The sequence below is a fragment of the Schistocerca nitens genome, chromosome 1 (genome assembly GCF_023898315.1).
Source record: "Schistocerca nitens isolate TAMUIC-IGC-003100 chromosome 1, iqSchNite1.1, whole genome shotgun sequence".
NCBI lineage: Eukaryota > Metazoa > Arthropoda > Insecta > Orthoptera > Acrididae > Schistocerca > Schistocerca nitens.
The window spans coordinates 153,148,556-153,166,565 of record NC_064614.1 but is presented as its reverse complement, the minus strand read 5'-3'; the positions used below and the strand labels follow the sequence as shown (position 1 = coordinate 153,166,565).

Sequence of the window (18,010 nt, the reverse complement as noted above, 5' to 3'; positions counted from 1 at the left end):
TGCTGTCATCATTGGATACAATGAACCAAAGATACAGGCACTACAAAGTGAATTTATCACACTGTACAAACCAGCATATCAGTGATACAAGTAGCTAAGTGTTTATTTATTTATTTATTTATTTCTTGTTCCGTAGATCTCGTATTGTGAGCACGTCACATGAGATGTGGAATGAGTCAACCATACAAAACAACAAACACAAAAAGATACAAAACAATCTTCATTAAATATATAAAAAATGTTCTACATAACTGCATATAGTTACTAATACAAAGTTTAGAGGAAAAACAGATATTGTACATATAACAGCAGATTTCTTTGAGTGTTAATACAAAATTTCATGTTTTAATTTGGAGAAAAATTGCAAGCACATTTCTTTGTTGACATCTAAATGCTAGTTCCCTTTTTTGCATCATAAAACTCTTCTAATGTATAAACAGACATATTTAACAAATATTCCTTTAGTTTTGCTTTAAAAATAGATTCATTTTCTCTTAAACATATTATCTGGTCAGGGAGATGGTTAAAAATTTTTGTTCCTGACCATTTGACACCTCTCTGAACAACTGTCAGGTTCTTAAGTTCACAGTAAGGGTTTTCTTTCCCTCTTGTATTATATTTGTGATAGTTCTTATTTGATGGAAATTGTGCAGGGTTCTTAATTACAAAACACATCAGCGAATATATGTTCTGGGATACAGTGGTCATTATTTGCAGCTTTTTGAAAAGGTTACGGCATGATGTCCTAGGGGGTACTCTGCACATAATTCTAATCGCCTTTTCTGGGCCACAAAAATTTTCTTTGCCAAAACTAAATTTCCCCAGAAGATAATTCCGTAACACATAATGGAGTGAAAATACCCATAGTATGCGGACTTCATAGAGGTTAAATCTCCAATGGAAGACATCATTCTGATTGCATACATAGCCAAGCTCAATTTTTTTAGGGTCTGTTGTGTATGGAAGGACCAGTTCATTTAGCTATCAATATATACTCCAAGAAATTTAGACACATCCATTCTGTCTATTGGTTGATTTCCACATGTTACATTTATTTCTCTCGCTTTTTTTGTTTTTGTATGGAACTAGATAAAATTTGTCTTACTTGAGTTTAGAGAGAGACCACTAACACAGAACCAGTTAATCACTTCAGAGAGTATGTTGTTAACTGACTCCACGAAATTAACATCTGATTTTCCACTCATGAAGATGGTGGTATCGTCAGCAAAAAGAGTAAATTTGCAAGGCAGGCTTGCACAAAATGGCAAATCATTTATAAACATCAAAAACAACAGTGGCCCCAAAATTGAGCCCTGAGGCACACCACAACTAATAGAAGTCCATTCAGACTGGGCAGAGGTATCCCTTGACTCATCTGAGCTGTTTAAAATTACTTTCTGTTTTCTTTCCTGAAGATAAGATTGCAGCCAGTTACCTGCGACACCCCTTATTCCAAGTAGTTTGGCTTTCTGCATGAGAATGTGGTGATCTACATAATCAAATGCCTTTGATAAGTCGCAGAAAACACCAATTCCTATCATTTTTTTGATTTAGACATTCAAGTACTTCATTTGTAAGTGCATACACCACATCCTCAGTTGAACAACCCCCTTTGAAAGCAAAACTGGCTCTTGTTGATAAGTCTGTTCATTATGAGGTGTTCAATAATTTTATTGTGCATTAATTTTTCTAGAATTTCAGAGAAGGCTGTTAACAGTGAAATAGGGCAGTAGTTAGTGAGCTCAGCTCTATCACACTTCTTGTGTAGGGGCTTCACAATGGCATACTTGAGTCTTTCAGGAAAAATGCCTTGTTGAAATGAAGCATCAAAAATATGGCACAGAATATCACTAATCCAATTACATGAAAATTTCAATAAATTATTGGATACATTATCTACTCCTGCAGAGTTCTTACACTTTAAAGACCAGATGACTGTTTGAATTTCCTCTACAGTGATAGGATTAATGATATTATGTTGGAGTATGCATCCTGACATAAAGTCATAGCTTCCTCAACAGAGGGCCTACAGCCTATTTGTTGGGTTACTGAAAGGAAATGTTTGTTAAAAATTTCAGCCACACTTTTTTGATTTTCTATTAAGTTACCCCCATGCATGATTTTTAGGTCATCTGTGTAGCTTGTTTTAGTCTTTGTCTCACTTTTTATAATGTTCCATATTGTTTTCATTTTATTATTAGATTTATCTATTTTCTCCTTATAGAAAAGGGCTTTTGACTTCTGTATTACTCTCTTTAAAATTTTGCAGTACAATCTATAATTATTCCATTTTTGTGTATCATTAGTTGTACTGACTTAAGCATAAATTTCTCTCTTAGTTCTGCATGACTGTTTAATACCTTCTGTGATCCAAGACTTACTTACGGAATTTGGATTAATATTTTTGACCCATTTCTTTGGAAAGGATTCTTCGAAAAGGGCACAAAAATCATTTATAAAATAGTTAAATTTGTCATTAGCATTATCAATGTTGTAAATAAAGGACCAGTCCATTAGCTGCAACTTACAGTCGAAGGATTCTTTTGCCTCTTTGTTCATTATTCTTATACGTTTCCACTGGGGAGATAGTTTAACAAGAGGTTTAACACTGTAAAGAGTGATTAATTGACCATCATGGTCTGTGAGACCATTTATAACCTGGTTTACATTAATGTTCTGGTATCTACTTAGATTTAAAAATACATTGTCTATCATAGTTTGGGAATCTGGTGTGATTCTAGTGGGAAAATTGATTACTGAATTCAGATTATAAGTGGACATCACATTCTGGAAGTTACTTCTAGGCCGGCCCGGTAGCCGAGCGGCTCTAGGTGCTTCAGTCTGGAACCGCACGACTGCTACGGTCGCAGGTTCGAATCCTGCCTCGGGCATGGAGGTTTGTGACGTCCTTAGGTTTAAGTAGTTCTAAGTTCTAGGGGACTGATGACCTCAGAAGTTAAGTTCCATAGTGCTCAGAGCCATTTGAACCAAGTTACTTCTATTGTTATTATCAGTCAGACAGTCTACATTAAAATCACCTAAGGCTACAATATCCTTTGTTTTTGAAAATAAAACTGACGATAGCTGGTCCATGAGACTAAAAAACATTTTTATATTTCCTGATGATGCCCTGTAAACAGCCAGGACTATTAATGAATTGAGATTAGTTTTTATTTCAGTAGCACATGCTTCAAAATGTTGGTCCACACAGTATTTTGTAATGTCAATTACTTTGTAGTCAAAATTTTCAAAAATGGTTCAAATGGCTCTGAGCACTATGGGACTTAACATCATAGGTCATCAGTCCCCTAGAACTTAGAACTAATTAAACCTAACTAACCTAAGGACATCACACACATCCATGCCCGAGGCAGGATTCGAACCTGCGACCGTAGCAGTCGCGCGGTTCCGGGCTGCGCGCCTAGAACCGGGAGACCACCACAGCTGGCTCAAAAATTTCCTTAACATATATTGCCATCCCCCCCATTCCTTTATTTACTCTACAGTATTGGGTTACTAAGTTGTAACTTGGTAAAAAGGGCATGATGCAATTGCTAGTAACATGGTGCTCAGTGAAGCACAATATCTGGGCATTATTTATACAGTCTTTCTCATTAATGTTGATAAGCAATTGGTCTATTTTGTTAGGGAGGCTTCTCACATTTTGATGAAAAATTGATAACCCTACCTTCTTTATTTTGTCAGTGCTGTTATTTCGTGACTGAGATTCCAGAGGAGTCGGCCTAAAGTCATGCGGTAGTAAACATTTGACACCGTTTAGGGTATTGGCTTTCTTTTCTTCAGGCCTGCACATAAAAAATCATTGAAACGGTAAGGTGGCAGGACATTTCTTCCACGAGACACCATTCTATCTGTTGTCGTTGTCTTCTCATTTGTGGTTGCTTTTGATACTGTTGGCTGCCTGGGTGACTGTCATCACTGGGACTGATGCTCCTGTTAATGTAGCTTTTGTTGACTTCACCTTTTCAGGTAGACCTACTGCTTCTGTCACTGTTCTCTCTATTGGCATGTTAGCAGGAGTTCTATTTACAGTACCATTGTTTTTGAAGTGGTAATCAACTGATACTGATAGCTGCTCGACTGTTTTTGGATACATCATTGGGATTGCTGTATTGTGAAGACTGTTATCTTGCAAACTGAGTCTTTCTAGTGTACATACAATTTTTTCACTGAGTAACCTTTTGCCACTTCTGTTCAGACGCAGTCCATGTTTTGCGTAGTTGCACCTTTGAAGAAAGTCCACACTAAGAAAATGTACATTTGGGTACATTTTGCAGATGTTGTGGAACTGCCTGTTTGCCTTTTTAATTTCGAAATTTACGCAGGAAGTAGTCATCAGATCGTGTGTGTGAGGTATTCCAGTTACAATTACAATGCTCTCTCTTGTAGAATGTAAAACTTGCTTCAGGTTACCGATAGCAGATGCTAGTTCATTTCTATAAACATCATTGGCTCCCCCCAATCAACACAATACTTCTGTTGTTTTCTAAATATTTCTGGTCGATACTTTTGATAACTTCCTTCATGGGTGCCCCAGGTTTAACAAAGCCACATGGTTTCACATTGAGTTCATAACGAAATATTTCTGAGAGATTTCGTCCATGACTGTCAGAGTAAATAACTATTTCTTCACTTTTACCAAACATCTGCGACTTCTTACACTTTTCTTGTACTAAATTGTTCACTTCAGATTTTTCTACAGCTGCGGTGTTTGCATCTGAATGTAAGTTCTCACAGCCAGTACAACTAAAGTAGTCTGGAGATCTTGTTTTTAGAATCTCATCATTGTATACGTGTTTCTTATATTGGCTGTTTTTCTTCTCTAGTTCCTCACATCTGTTATGTAAAGCGCACATTTCACTTAAAAGCACTGCAATTACGTCGTCTTTACTGTCTCTTTTGCGTATAATGAGAGCAAGATTTGCATTGATACATTGCGAACAAAGCCATGTCTTTAGATTGGGATTGATGTTTACACATTTAAAATGGTACACAGTTCTGCAATTCACGCATATTATACCTTTTACAGCACGCTTCTGACAATGACATACCTTCGAGATGGGCGGAACTTCATGAATTGACGAGCTAGTCGCACACGCAATTTTACTATCACATTTTTCTGCTCTAAAAGTGCTTCTTTCTACTACTTTTGCGACAATATAGCACGCCACACATAGCTGATCACAATACAAACCGAAATTATTGCAAGACGAACACTTTTCTTCGTTTACCGGGCATTTATTTACGGAACTCACAAACCCACTTTCCACCACTGCCGCCATTGAGGGTACAATAAAACACAATGTGAATCCAGTGATGACATATTCCTGCAGAATTTCTAATTCACATCCATAACTGCCACCAACACAATGGGTACACTTTCCCCTCATAAGAATGGATGCCATGTTGGCTTGTGAAATACATAAAAAAAGACAACAAAAAATACCCGCTGCGCTAACTGTGTGCCCAGGACCATGGATGATCAAGTAGAAAGTGCAGTCATGGTCCAAGGGCATCACAGGAAAAACTGAGTGATCAAGCAGCTGATGGCAGAGCTGGTGGCACATGCATGCACATATCAATATTTAACATGTTACAGAAATATACTGGATAATCAGTAATTGCCACTCTTACATAAACTACACCATGGAATTCCAGATTTATCATATGATGCACTGGAAGTTTGACATCCACATAGATACTAACTTACAGTGGATACTGCCAGCTCTAGCTGTTGTTGTGATCGAGACTATTTACTGGTGATCTGGTTATTTCTCCTGTAGGGAAGGGTGGATTTCTAGTCTGTGAGGTTATACTTTGTTTATGACATCTACGCTATGGTGTATGAATCATGGTATACTGCACTAGAATATGATGCATGCTTCGCCTGTTCACACTAGAGCTGACAGTATTTGCCTTAACGTAGTATCTATGTTGATGTCAAATACTCAGTGCATCATATGATATATTAATTCATCACACAAAAAATTGCAGGCAACTGGTATATTTTGTGATCTGTCAAAGGCATTTGACTGTGTAAATCACAATATCCTTTTAAATAAATTACAATATTATGGTGTAACAGGAAATGCTGGAAAGTGGTTCAAATCTTATATCTCTGTCAGGAAACAAAGGGTGTTATTAGGAAACAGACATATATTATCTATCAGGCATCATCCAACTGGGAAGTAATTACATGTGGGGTCCCACAAGGTTCCATTTTAGGGCCATTATTTTTCTTGTGTATATCAATGACCTTTCATCAGTAACATTACCAATCTGGAGGGAGCAGGGAAGGGGAAGGGCTAGACGTGTACAGATGGAAAGACAGAGGAATACTTTGTGGTTGACTGTGCAGAGACAATGATTCCAATAGGCACAGCATCAGAAGGAAAAAAAGAAGCAAAAAGGAAAGAAGTGGGGAAAGATTGGTGGGTGCACTGGCAGAGGGCAGCAAACAAAGAGGCTGGGAGACAAAAATGGATGGAGATGATAGGAAAGAGGTGGGAACTGTTGGGTGGAGGGTGTGGGGACACTATGTTACCATAGGTTGAGGCCGGGAAGGTTAAGGGTGTAGAGAACGTATTAGATTAGATTAGATTAGATTAATACTAGTTCCATGGATCATGAATACGATATTTCGTAATGATGTGGAACGAGTCGAATTTTCCAATACATGACATAATTAGGTTAATTTAACAACATACTTAAGTTAATATAACAACTTTATTTTATTGTGTTTTTTGTTTTTCTTTATTTTTTATTTTTTTTATTTTTTTTTCTTTCTTAATTTATATCTAAAAATTCCTCCATGGAGTAGAAGGAGTTGTCATTCAGAAATTCTTTTAATTTCTTCTTAAATACTTGTTGGTTATCTGTCAGACTTTTGATACTATTTGGTAAGTGACCAAAGACTATAGTGCCAGTATAATTCACCCCTTTCTGTGCCAAAGTTAGATTTAATCTTGAATAGTGAAGATCATCCTTTCTCCTAGTATTGTAGTTATGCACACTGCTATTACTTTTGAATTGGGTTTGGTTGTTAATAACAAATTTCATAAGAGAGTATATATACTGAGAAGCTACTGTGAATATCCCTAGATCCTTAAATAAATGTCTGCAGGATGATCTTGGGTGGATTCCAGCTATTATTCTGATTACACGCTTTTGTGCAATAAATACTTTATTCCTCAGTGATGAATTACCCCAAAATATGATGCCATATGAAAGCAATGAGTGAAAATAGGCGTAGTAAGCTAATTTACTAAGATGTATATCACCAAAATTTGCAATGACCCTTATTGCATAAGTAGCTGAACTCAAACGTTTCAGCAGATCATCAATGTGTTTCTTCCAATTTAATCTCTCATCAATGGACACACCTAAAAATTTGCAATATTCTACCTTAACTATATGCTTCTGATTAAGGTCTATATTTATTAATGGCGTCATACCATTCACTGTACGGAACTGTATGTACTATGTCTTATCAAAATTCAGTGAGAGTCCGTTTACAAGGAACCACTTAGTAATTTTCTGAAAGACAGTATTGACAATTTCATCAGTTAATTCTTGTTTGTCAGGTGTGATTACTATACTTGTATCATCAGCAAAGAGAACTAACTTTGCCTCTTCATGAATATAGAATGGCAAGTCATTAATATATAATAAGAACAACAAAGGACCCAAGACTGACCCTTGTGGAACCCCATTCTTGATAGTTCCCCAGTTTGAGGAATGTGCTGATCTTTGCATGTTACGAGAACTACTTATTTCTACTTTCTGCACTCTTCCAGTTAGGTACGAATTAAACCATTTGTGCACTGTCCCACTCATGCCACAATACTTGAGCTTGTCTAGCAGAATTTCATGATTTACACAATCAAAAGCCTTTGAGAGATCACAAAAAATCCCAGTGGGTGGTGTTCGGTTATTCAGATCATTCAAAATTTGACTGGTGAAAGCATATATGGCATTTTCTGTTGAAAAACCTTTCTGGAAACCAAATTGACATTTTGTTAGTACTTCATTTTTACAGATATGTGAAGCTACTCTTGAATACATTACTTTCTCAAAAATTTTGGATAAAGCTGTTAGAAGGGAGATTGGACGGTAATTGTTGACATCAGATCTATCCCCCTTTTTATGCAAAGGTATAACAATAGCATATTTCAGTCTATCAGGGAAAATGCCCAGTTCCAGAGAGCTATTACACAGGTGGCTGAGAATCTTACCTATCTGTTGAGAACAAGCTTTTAGTATTTTGCTGGAAATGCCATCAATTCCATGTGAGTTTTTGCTTTTAAGCAAGTTTATTATTTTCCTAATTTCAGAGGGAGAAGTGGGTGAGATTTCAATTGTATCAAATTGCATAGGTATGGCCTCTTCCATTAACAGCCTAGCATCTTCTATTGAACACCTGGATCCTATTATATCCACAACATTTAGAAAATGATTATTAAAAATATTTTCAACTTCTGACTTTTTGTTCGTAAAGTTTTCATTCAATTTGATGGTAATACTGTCTTCCTCTGCTCTTGGTTGACCTGTTTCTCTTTTAATAATATTCCAAATTGCTTTAATTTTATTATCAGAGTTGCTGATTTCAGACATGATACACATACTCCTGGATTTTTTAATAACTTTTCTTAATATAACACAGTAGTTTTTATAATTTTTGATAGTTTCTGGGTCACTACTCTTTCTTGCTGTCAGATACATTTCCCTTTTCCGGTTACAAGATATTTTTATACCCTTAGTAAGCCATGGTTTGTTACAAGGTTTCTTACGAGTATATTTAACTATTTTCTTGGGCAAGCAATTTTCAAATGCATTTACAAAAATGTCATGAAATAAATTATATTTTAAATTGGCATCAGGTTCACAGTACACCTCATCCCAGTCTAACTGCTGTAGGCTTTCCCTGAAATTTGCAATTGTTAAATCGTTGACTGAACGTACTACTTTGGAGGACTGTTTAGTATTGCTGAATGGAGCTATGTCATATATTGTTACTAGCTGTGCACCATGATCAGAAAGACCATTCTCAACAGGCTGAGCATTTATCCGGTTAAACTTATCTTGGTCTATAAAGAAGTTATCTATCAGTGAGCTGCTATCCTTTACCACCCGAGTAGGAAAATCAATAACGGGTGTCAAATTGAAAGAACCGAGTAATACTTCAAGGTCATTTTTCCTATTACCCTCTTTCAGAGAATCTACATTGAAGTCCCCACAAATAATAATTTGCTTCCCCCTGTCTGACAGAAAGCACAACAAGGAGTCCAAATTTTTCAGAAATAGATGAAAATTTCCTGATGGGGACCTATATACAGTTACAATTATAAATGTGCCTTTATTTAATTTAAGCTCACAGGCACATGCTTCTATATGTTTCTCTACACAAAACTTTTTTGTTTCTATACTTTTTGCACAATGATAATTTTTGACATATATGGCAACTCCTCCTTTCTCCATATTTTCTCTCATTACATGTGCAGAGAGCTTATATCCACTTACATTTACCTTATCCATATCAGTAACAATGTGATGCTCAGACAGGCATAGTATATCTATTTCATTCTCAGCTTCTAAATTTTCTAAACAAACCAGAAGCTCATCTACTTTATTCTTTAAACTCCCAATATTTTGATGAAATGTACTTACATTATTATTAATTATACTTTTATGAGAACCTTTCCTTATTCTAACATTTGCAGTACTCTCCTGTCTGAGTTTCTCATTGTGCTTAGGCCTAGTTCCTATACCAGAGGTCACATGGTGTTCAGAGAGGCAGATTATGTCAACTGGGTTGGGTGACTTTAATTCATCAATGCAATTACCTAGGACTGAGATACAACTTGGTGGAGATAAAATTTCTGGTGATTGGTGAAAATTTATAATTGATAGCTGTGATTGGTGATCCAATGTGCTAGAATTGTGCTGTTTAATTTCTTTCCTAAACTGAAGATTTGTTTCAATCCTGACCTCTCGTAGAACTTGACATCTTTCTGTCTTACCTATCCTAAAAAAGGCGCTGCTCCAACACCTGTAACCACTGGTATTTTACCATTCATGGCAGTGCCTCCCCCCCTTAAATTTCCTGCTATTACCCCAGCCAGTTTCCCCTTCCCTTTCCTGTTGAGATGTAGGCCGTGCCTGGTATAGTCCCACCTACTGAGATAATCAACAGGAACCACACCAATATGAGCCCCCGCACCTGACGCAAGCAGCCGTTCCAACTCCAAATTAACTCTCCCAACAGAAGAGTTCAAATGAGGCCGGTGATGGCGTCTCAGGACAGATACAAATTCAACATTGGTGTGTCTCGATGCCGACGCAATCTTTACCAGGTCACACTCTATACTGTACCCAGGATCTCTGTCGATGCTGTTCCCTGGCCCTCCCACAATAACCACGGTGTCTTCCCTGGTAAATCCTTTACAGAGTGAACCTAAATCCTCTGTCACCTGATCCAGACTAGCACTTGGTTTGAAAAAATTTGTGACCTGGTATTCTGGTCCTAATTCCTCCTGCAGAAGTTGGCCTACACCTCTGGCATGAGAACTGCCTAACAACAAAACTTTCTTCCTTTTCGATGACTTTCCTATATTCTTTTTCAATTTCCTATTGAAAGTTTGTTGTGTCCTGTCTACACCTACCTCTGCTTGAGGCTCATCAGTTTCTAACTGAAGCAACAGGTCAAACTTATTTTTGACATTCACCACAAAACTGTCAGACTTAGTTCTAGGCCTGTTCCTTCTGCTACCTGTTGCCACTTCCCACCTCTCTTTGCCCTTCTCCCTCCTTAACCTATCCAGATCTTCCCTAGCCTGATCTAGCTCAGCCTGAAGGGCAGCAATTTTCCCCTCCTGTTCCACTATCTTCCTATCTCTGCTGCAAATCCTACATAACCACTGATGAGCCTGATCCACTTTCCCAACACCCACGCCACTGCAATCCCCCCAGTGAAAAAAACTATTACATCCATCACACCAAACCCCGGAACTAACAATTCTACGGCAAGTCAGGCACTTCTCACTCATGGCAAAAATAATACTTTAGCTAGAATAAATCAATTAAATTACCGAAAATCAAAAAAGACGTTACAAGAATTAAGCCTATTCACAAATGTATATAAGCAAGTTTCTGATTTAAAATTCCGCTGTTTTTCTGAGATCTGTATTAAAACAATGAAGGTATACGCTATTTATTATATATTTCACTCGATTGAATGAAAAAAAAGGACAATTAAACGAGGTGCTTTAACTTTGATTCTCCAAAAACGTTACGAGAATTAGGCCTATAAACAAATGTATATAGGCAAGTTTCTGATATAAAGTTACGCTGTTTTTCTGAAATCTGTATTAAAACAATGAAGTTACACGCTATTTACGGTAGTTTACTTATTTGTTACCGAGAAACTAGTTAAATTACCGTGAAACAATAAACAAACACGTTTACAAAATTTAAGCCTAAGCGCGACTTCGCGAAGTTACGATCTTTTCGTGTTTTCTGAAAAACAAGGATAGCTCCCATCTGTACAATTCAGAAAAGCTAGTGGTGGAGGAAAGGATTCATATGGTTCAAGTATTAAAGCAGCCATTAAAATTAGGCATGATATGCTCAGCTGCATGTTGTACCATAGCATGGCCTACTTTGTTCTTGGCCACAGTTTGGCACTGACCGTTCATGCCGGAGGACAGCTTGTTGGTAGTCATACAAATATAAAATGCTGTGCAATGGTTTCAGCAGAGCTGGTAAATGATTCCTGGCAGATTTAAACTGTGTGCTGGACCAAGACTCAAAATCTGGGTTCTTTGCTGTTCATCCTCTGCTTCCCCACATTTGAGTCTCAGTCAGGCACACAGTTTTAATCTGCCAGTAAGTTTCATATCAGCACACACTCCACTGCAGACCGAAAATTTCATTCTGGAAACATCCATCAGGCTGTGCCTAAGCCATGTCTCTTCAATACCCTTTCTTCCAGGAGTGCTAGTCCTAATAGTTTCGAAGCAGAACTTCTGTAAAGCTTCGAAGGTGAAAGATGAGGTACTGGTGCAAGGAAAGTTGTCAGGGTGAGTCGTGAGTCATGTGCAGGTAACATAGTTGATAGTGCACTTGCCTATGAAAGGCAAAGGCCCGAAGTTTAAGTTCATGGTGTGGCAATCAGTTTTAATCTGGCAGGAAGTTTCACATCAGTACACATTTTGCTGCAGAGCAAAAATTTTATTCTGGTAACATCCCCAGGCTGTGCCTTTCTTCTACCAGTGCTAGTACTGCTAGTTCCACAGGAGAATTTCTGTGAAGTGTGGAAGGTACGAGATGAGGTACTTGTGGACATAAAGCTGTGAGGGTGGGTAGTGAATCATGATTAGGTAGCTCAGTCAGTAGACCACTTGCCCACGAAAGGCAAAGTTCCCAAGTTCAAGTCTTGGTCCAACACATAATTTCAGTCTGCCAGGAAGTTCATTTAAAGCAAGTTCTTTGGTACAAAATTGTGTCCATTAATCACGAACACACATTTTCAATAATTTCCCAGCATCCAAAAGAAGTTTAACTACAGTACTAATAAAGTTCAGTTAAAGGAGAACTTAAAAGATTTATTGATGGCAAACTCTCTCTACACTGCTGATGAGCTATTTACAGTGGACTGATATCTGTATGTACCAAATAATGTGAGTGTTATGTACAATTTGATTTTTGTACTTCTTCAGTGCAATGATGTGTTCATTGAAAATAAGTGCTGTAAACTGGCTTTCTCTTTGTTGATGCAGGGGTAAAATAGCTTAAGAATAATCGTTTGCACATTGGTATATTGTACATTTGAATGTGCTTTGAGAAGCTTACTACTTTTTTAAATGAAAATTTTTTGACTTAGTCTACAGCCATGAGTATTGTGTCACTTGAGACCTGTGGAAGGTACATTAGCAATCTCTTTTCTTTGAAAATATTTATGTGTATTCTTGTTTTCTTGACATGTTCTACATTCTTCAAGACCTCCTGACTATGGATCTATGATACAAAGAGTACATTCAATCTAGTGTAGCGTTATCATAGAAATTTGCTCACTGCCATGGGGCCTCCAAAAGTCCACCCATTTCAGACTACCTTGCCAGACATTTTGATGAATCATGCGAACACTGCTCAACCTTTGCATCAAATCTGTCCCAGAGCATAGGGTCATCATGATCACTTCATAAGATGATCATGTGTCAGGAGTGAACTCTACTCTTACGTCAGTTTCATCACTCTGCAATCAATCAGTGTGTTAGTGCCTCATTGAGTGCTAGAGAGATGCAGAAGAATGTCTTACCATGTTATCTGCAGTATGGTTTGCTGTCCCACTTCAGACTTGTTGTCCAGAAAGGAATGCATCGGTGTAAGTTCCTTATGGGTGATAGCAGTTGCACAACATGAAGATCTACTACTCCAAATTACCTGCCGAACACGAATTACATGAACTCAGCTGCAATGAGGATGTATGTATCATCTCACTGCGACATATGAACATGTATGCTGGATCAGGACACAAACCTGGATTCCCTGCTTATTGTGAGTGATCACCTGAACCACTTTGGCTATCCATACACACTTCCTGCTTATCCCAAACCTCCATATGTCACTGTCCATATCCTTATATCATAGTTTTTGTATGTCTTCCTTGAAGCTTGCAGCTTTTCATGATTGCCACATAGGGAGAATGTCACCACCATAAGGAATTGAGGCCATTTCTATCATCTTATGCTCCATCTCAACTTATGAAACTTACATTTGATTTTATGATCTGCAGCTGTATGATATATTATTCCAAATTATTCACTGAATGGAAATTTCATGACATCAGTTGCAACTGGTATAGCTGTATTACCCAACTGTGAAATCAGCAATGTAAACATCATGTTCAAATTTATGGAATTCATGTGGCCCAGTTTCTTATGCTTCTCACAAGCACAGTTTTGCTAATTTCACAAAATTTACCCATCTCCATTAGGGTAAATTTGTGAAAATTTATGCATTTTCTAGTTTCTTTAGTTTAATTTTACCTTTTATGTTAATTTACTGAAAAATCATGAATACCGGGTACAGAAAGAAATGGGATAGGAATTTCAAACATCATGGGATAAAATTTACCTCAAATAATGATTGCAGTACCTAGGGCATAATCTTGCTCACTACATACAACCTGTTTGTTAAATTAATGTACATTAAGAATTCATGTCTATGTCTTTTTTGATTATTCAGAAGAATTGCATTAATTCATAAACATGAACATCAGAATGAGAATGTTAGACATAATGTTTGGTTATTTATTCGGGTGGCACTTAAATTTAATTACAAATACAGAAACACCATGTACAGGTAAGCATACTGAAGGTAAAGAACTGCTTCAGTCCTTCAAAGGCATGCAGAACTTTTCCACTTCCCCTATACAATCAGAGTCGAAATTGCATATAATCTAGTACATCATGAGTCATGTCAGCCCAAGCATAATATGCCAACTGGTAGGCAGTCTTCCCATCCTTGTCTTTAGCATTAATATCTGCCCCTGCATTCACCAGAATCTCAAGCATGTCAAATACATCAGGATAATACCAAGAATCACTGACTGCCAACATCAAGGCTGTTCTACCATCAGCATTCGTCTCATTCACTGGAACATTTGCATCTTCAAGCAAATATTTTGTGCCCATGAAATTTAATGATTGAACTGCAATGTGTAATGGGGAGCATTCCTTGTGGTCATGTGCACTTTCAGTGTGACCATTGTCTATTAGTTTCTTCAGCATTTCCACACTTGACTGTGCTGCACAGTGCAGCAATGTTGTCTCATGCTCAGGATCCCACCAGCAGTCTGACAAGGATACGCCCAAAGAAATCAAATGGTCCAACATCTGAAAATAGAATATAAGTAAACTATTTAAGATTTCTATTTTCAGAATTAGTGATTCTTTGATAAAAAATGAAAGCTAAAACAGGCATATGAACAAGATTATTACAGGTTTAATAAAAGCTGAATGCAGGCTCTATGTAAAATATTACAAATAATTGTTTAAAAATAGTAAGATATTAAGAGATATGCTTTAAAACATTCAAAATTTATAACATAAATAAAGAAATAATTGACTAAAAGTAGGAATTTTTTTTAAATTACAGCTAAATAAATAAGTGCTAGTTAATTATTTGCATTTCCACTAGATAATAATTGGGACCTCTCAATGTGACATGAAGAGAGACAGCTTTACTATTATAGCACATTGTCTCAGTGAAAAATATGGTAACATGCATGAAATGTTTTGTATTTAATATCCTTAGTTCACACACAAACACACACACACACACACACACACACACACACACACACACACACACACACACAGAAATTAATTTTATTATAAATTAAATTCTTTCGAGAAGTTCATAGCAGATCAACGATTTTTATGACTGAATCTCTCTCCTTCCTGTCAATATAATGTAATTGGACAGATAAAAAAATCTATTCACCAAGCGGCAGCAGAACACACATATAAAAGAAGGTTATAATCAGGCAACCTTTCAGAGCCAGTGGTTCCTTTTCCAGGAAGAAGGGGAATGACTGAACAGGGATGTAGAGGTCTAGGAAAAGAGATAGATTTCACAAAAGTCACTGAAAACTATGGGTCAAGGGAGACTTACTGGACAGGATGGGGACTGCACTGGATGAGATTTGAAAATCTAATATCTTAAAGATGAAAGACAGGGCAATATTCAAGACAAAGATTACTGCTTAAACATCATGTACGAGTTAGTAAGAGTGAATAGCTAAGTGCATTGTATATAACGGAGGTGGGAGGGGGGGCAGTGAAAAATAGGGAAGTAAGAAAATTAAAGATGTAGTAAACGAAAACAGAGTGAAGACAGGAGTAGTTACTGTGAAGAAATGTTGAGACGAAAGAAATCAATATAAATTAAGGCCAGGTGGTTGGTGAAAACCAAAGACATGTAGCAGTAGTTCTGACCTGTGGAGTTCTGAGAAACTGGCATCTGGGGCAAGAATCCAGATGGTGTATGAGATGAAACGGGCACTGAGGTCACGATTGTTATGCTGTAGAGCATGGTCTGCAACATGATAGCATGTGTTGCCAGTATATATCCTCTGCCTATGCTGATTCATCCTAACTGATAATCTGGTGGTAATCATGCTGATGTAAGAGGCTGAACAGGTTTACATAACAATTGGTATACGATGCGTCATTTCACAGGTGGTTCTCTCTTTGATAGTGTATGTTTTGTCAGTTACAGGGCTGGTATAGATGTTGGTAGAAGGGTGCATAGGGCAAGTCTTGAAGCAGGGACGGTCACAGGGATAGGAGCCATAGGGTAGGGAGATGGGTGCAGAAGGAGCATAGGGTCTGACAATAATATTAAGGAGATTGGAAGAGCAACGAAAAGTTATTGCAGGTGTAGGGGGCAAAATTTCAGACAGAATGGATCTCATTTCAGCACAGGATTATAGGAAGTCATGGCCTTGACAAAGTAGCTGATTAATACAATCCAGACCAGGATAATACTGAGTGACCAGTGTTGTGCTCCAAAGTTGTTTTTGGAGGGATCAGCAGTAACACGATTGGATGTTATGGCCCGGGAAATCTGCCTTTGAACTAGGTTGGTGGGGTAATTATGTCCAGTGAAATCTGAGGTGAGAATGGTGGTGTATTCCTGTAAAGAGTCTGCATCTGAGCAAATACATTTGCCTTGAATGCCAAGGCTGTATGGGAGAAAACTTTTTACATGGAAAGGATGGCAGGAGTCAAAGTGTTGTTAGTAGGTTTAACATGGGCAGAAGTGTGTAGCCTTCTGTGAGGATGAAACAGACATCAAGGAAAGTGCATGGGATTCAGAATAGGACCATGTGAAATTTAGTTGGAGGAAGGTATTCAGAAAGTCCAGGAATTGTAACAGGTCAGCCTCACCATGAGTCTATATGATAAAGCTGTCATCAATGTATCTAAACCAAACCAGGGGCTGAAGACTTATGGATCCCAGGGAAAGGTTGGTATAGGAAGGAGCCATCGTGGTTCCCATAGTGTACCCTGATCTGTTTGTATGTCTGCCCCTCAAAGGCGAAGTAGTTGTAAGTGTAAAGTGATTAAGGTGAGTAGGAAGGATCTTAGGAAGAAGGTAAAATGTGAGGGTGCACGGTTTGGATGGGGTGAGAAGTTCTATGGATTGATGTTGTAATGATCTTTAAAACATTACTACTTAGCATGTCGTTCTCAATGGAGAGAAGTCTTCCAAAGTAAGAGTGATTTCAGGTGTGCTGCAGGGGAGTGTCGTAGGACCGTTGCTATTCAAAATGTATGTAAATGACCTTGTGCATAACATCGGAAGTTCACTGAGGCTTTTTGCGGATGATGCTGTAGTATATCGTGAGGTTGTAACAATGGAAAATTGTATTGAAATACAGGAGGATCTGCAACAAATTGACGCTTAGTGCAGGGAATGGCAATTGAACCTCAATGTAGACAAGTGTAATGTGCTGCAAATACATAGAAAGAAAGATCCTTTATCATTTAGCTACAATATAGCAGATCAGCAACTGGAAGCAGTTAATTCCATAAATTATCTGAGAGTAGGCATTAGGAGTATTTAAAATGGAATGACCATATAAAATTAATTGTCAGTAAAGCAGATGCCAGACTGAGTTTCTTTGGAAGAATCCTAAGGGAATGCCATCTGAAAACAAAGGAAGTAGGTTACAGTACACGTGTTCGCCCACTGCTTGAATACTGCTCACCAGTGTGGGATCCGTACCAGATAGGGTTGATAGAGGAGATAGAGAAGATCCAACAGAGAGCAGTGCGCTTCATTACAGGATCATTTAGTAATCATGAAAGCATTACAGAGATGATAGATAAACTCCAGTGGAAGACTCTGCAAGAGAGATGCTCAATAGCTCGGTATGGGCTTTTGTTGAAGTTTCGAGAACATACCTTCACCGAGGAGTCAA

At 37.7% G+C, this 18,010-nt stretch overlaps 1 protein-coding gene across 1 annotated transcript in view; it reads right to left on the bottom strand.

Annotated features, from left to right (window-relative positions):
• Positions 1 to 14,309: 14,309 nt before the first annotated feature.
• Positions 14,310 to 18,010, bottom strand: part of LOC126243870 (serine/threonine-protein phosphatase 6 regulatory ankyrin repeat subunit C-like) — a 383,629-nt gene continuing 379,928 nt past the window's right edge. The window contains exon 22 of the mRNA XM_049948195.1: positions 14,310 to 14,915. Coding sequence (XP_049804152.1) covers positions 14,457 to 14,915 — 459 coding nt within the window. The 3' untranslated portion in view covers positions 14,310 to 14,456. The remainder of the gene's footprint in view (positions 14,916 to 18,010) is intronic.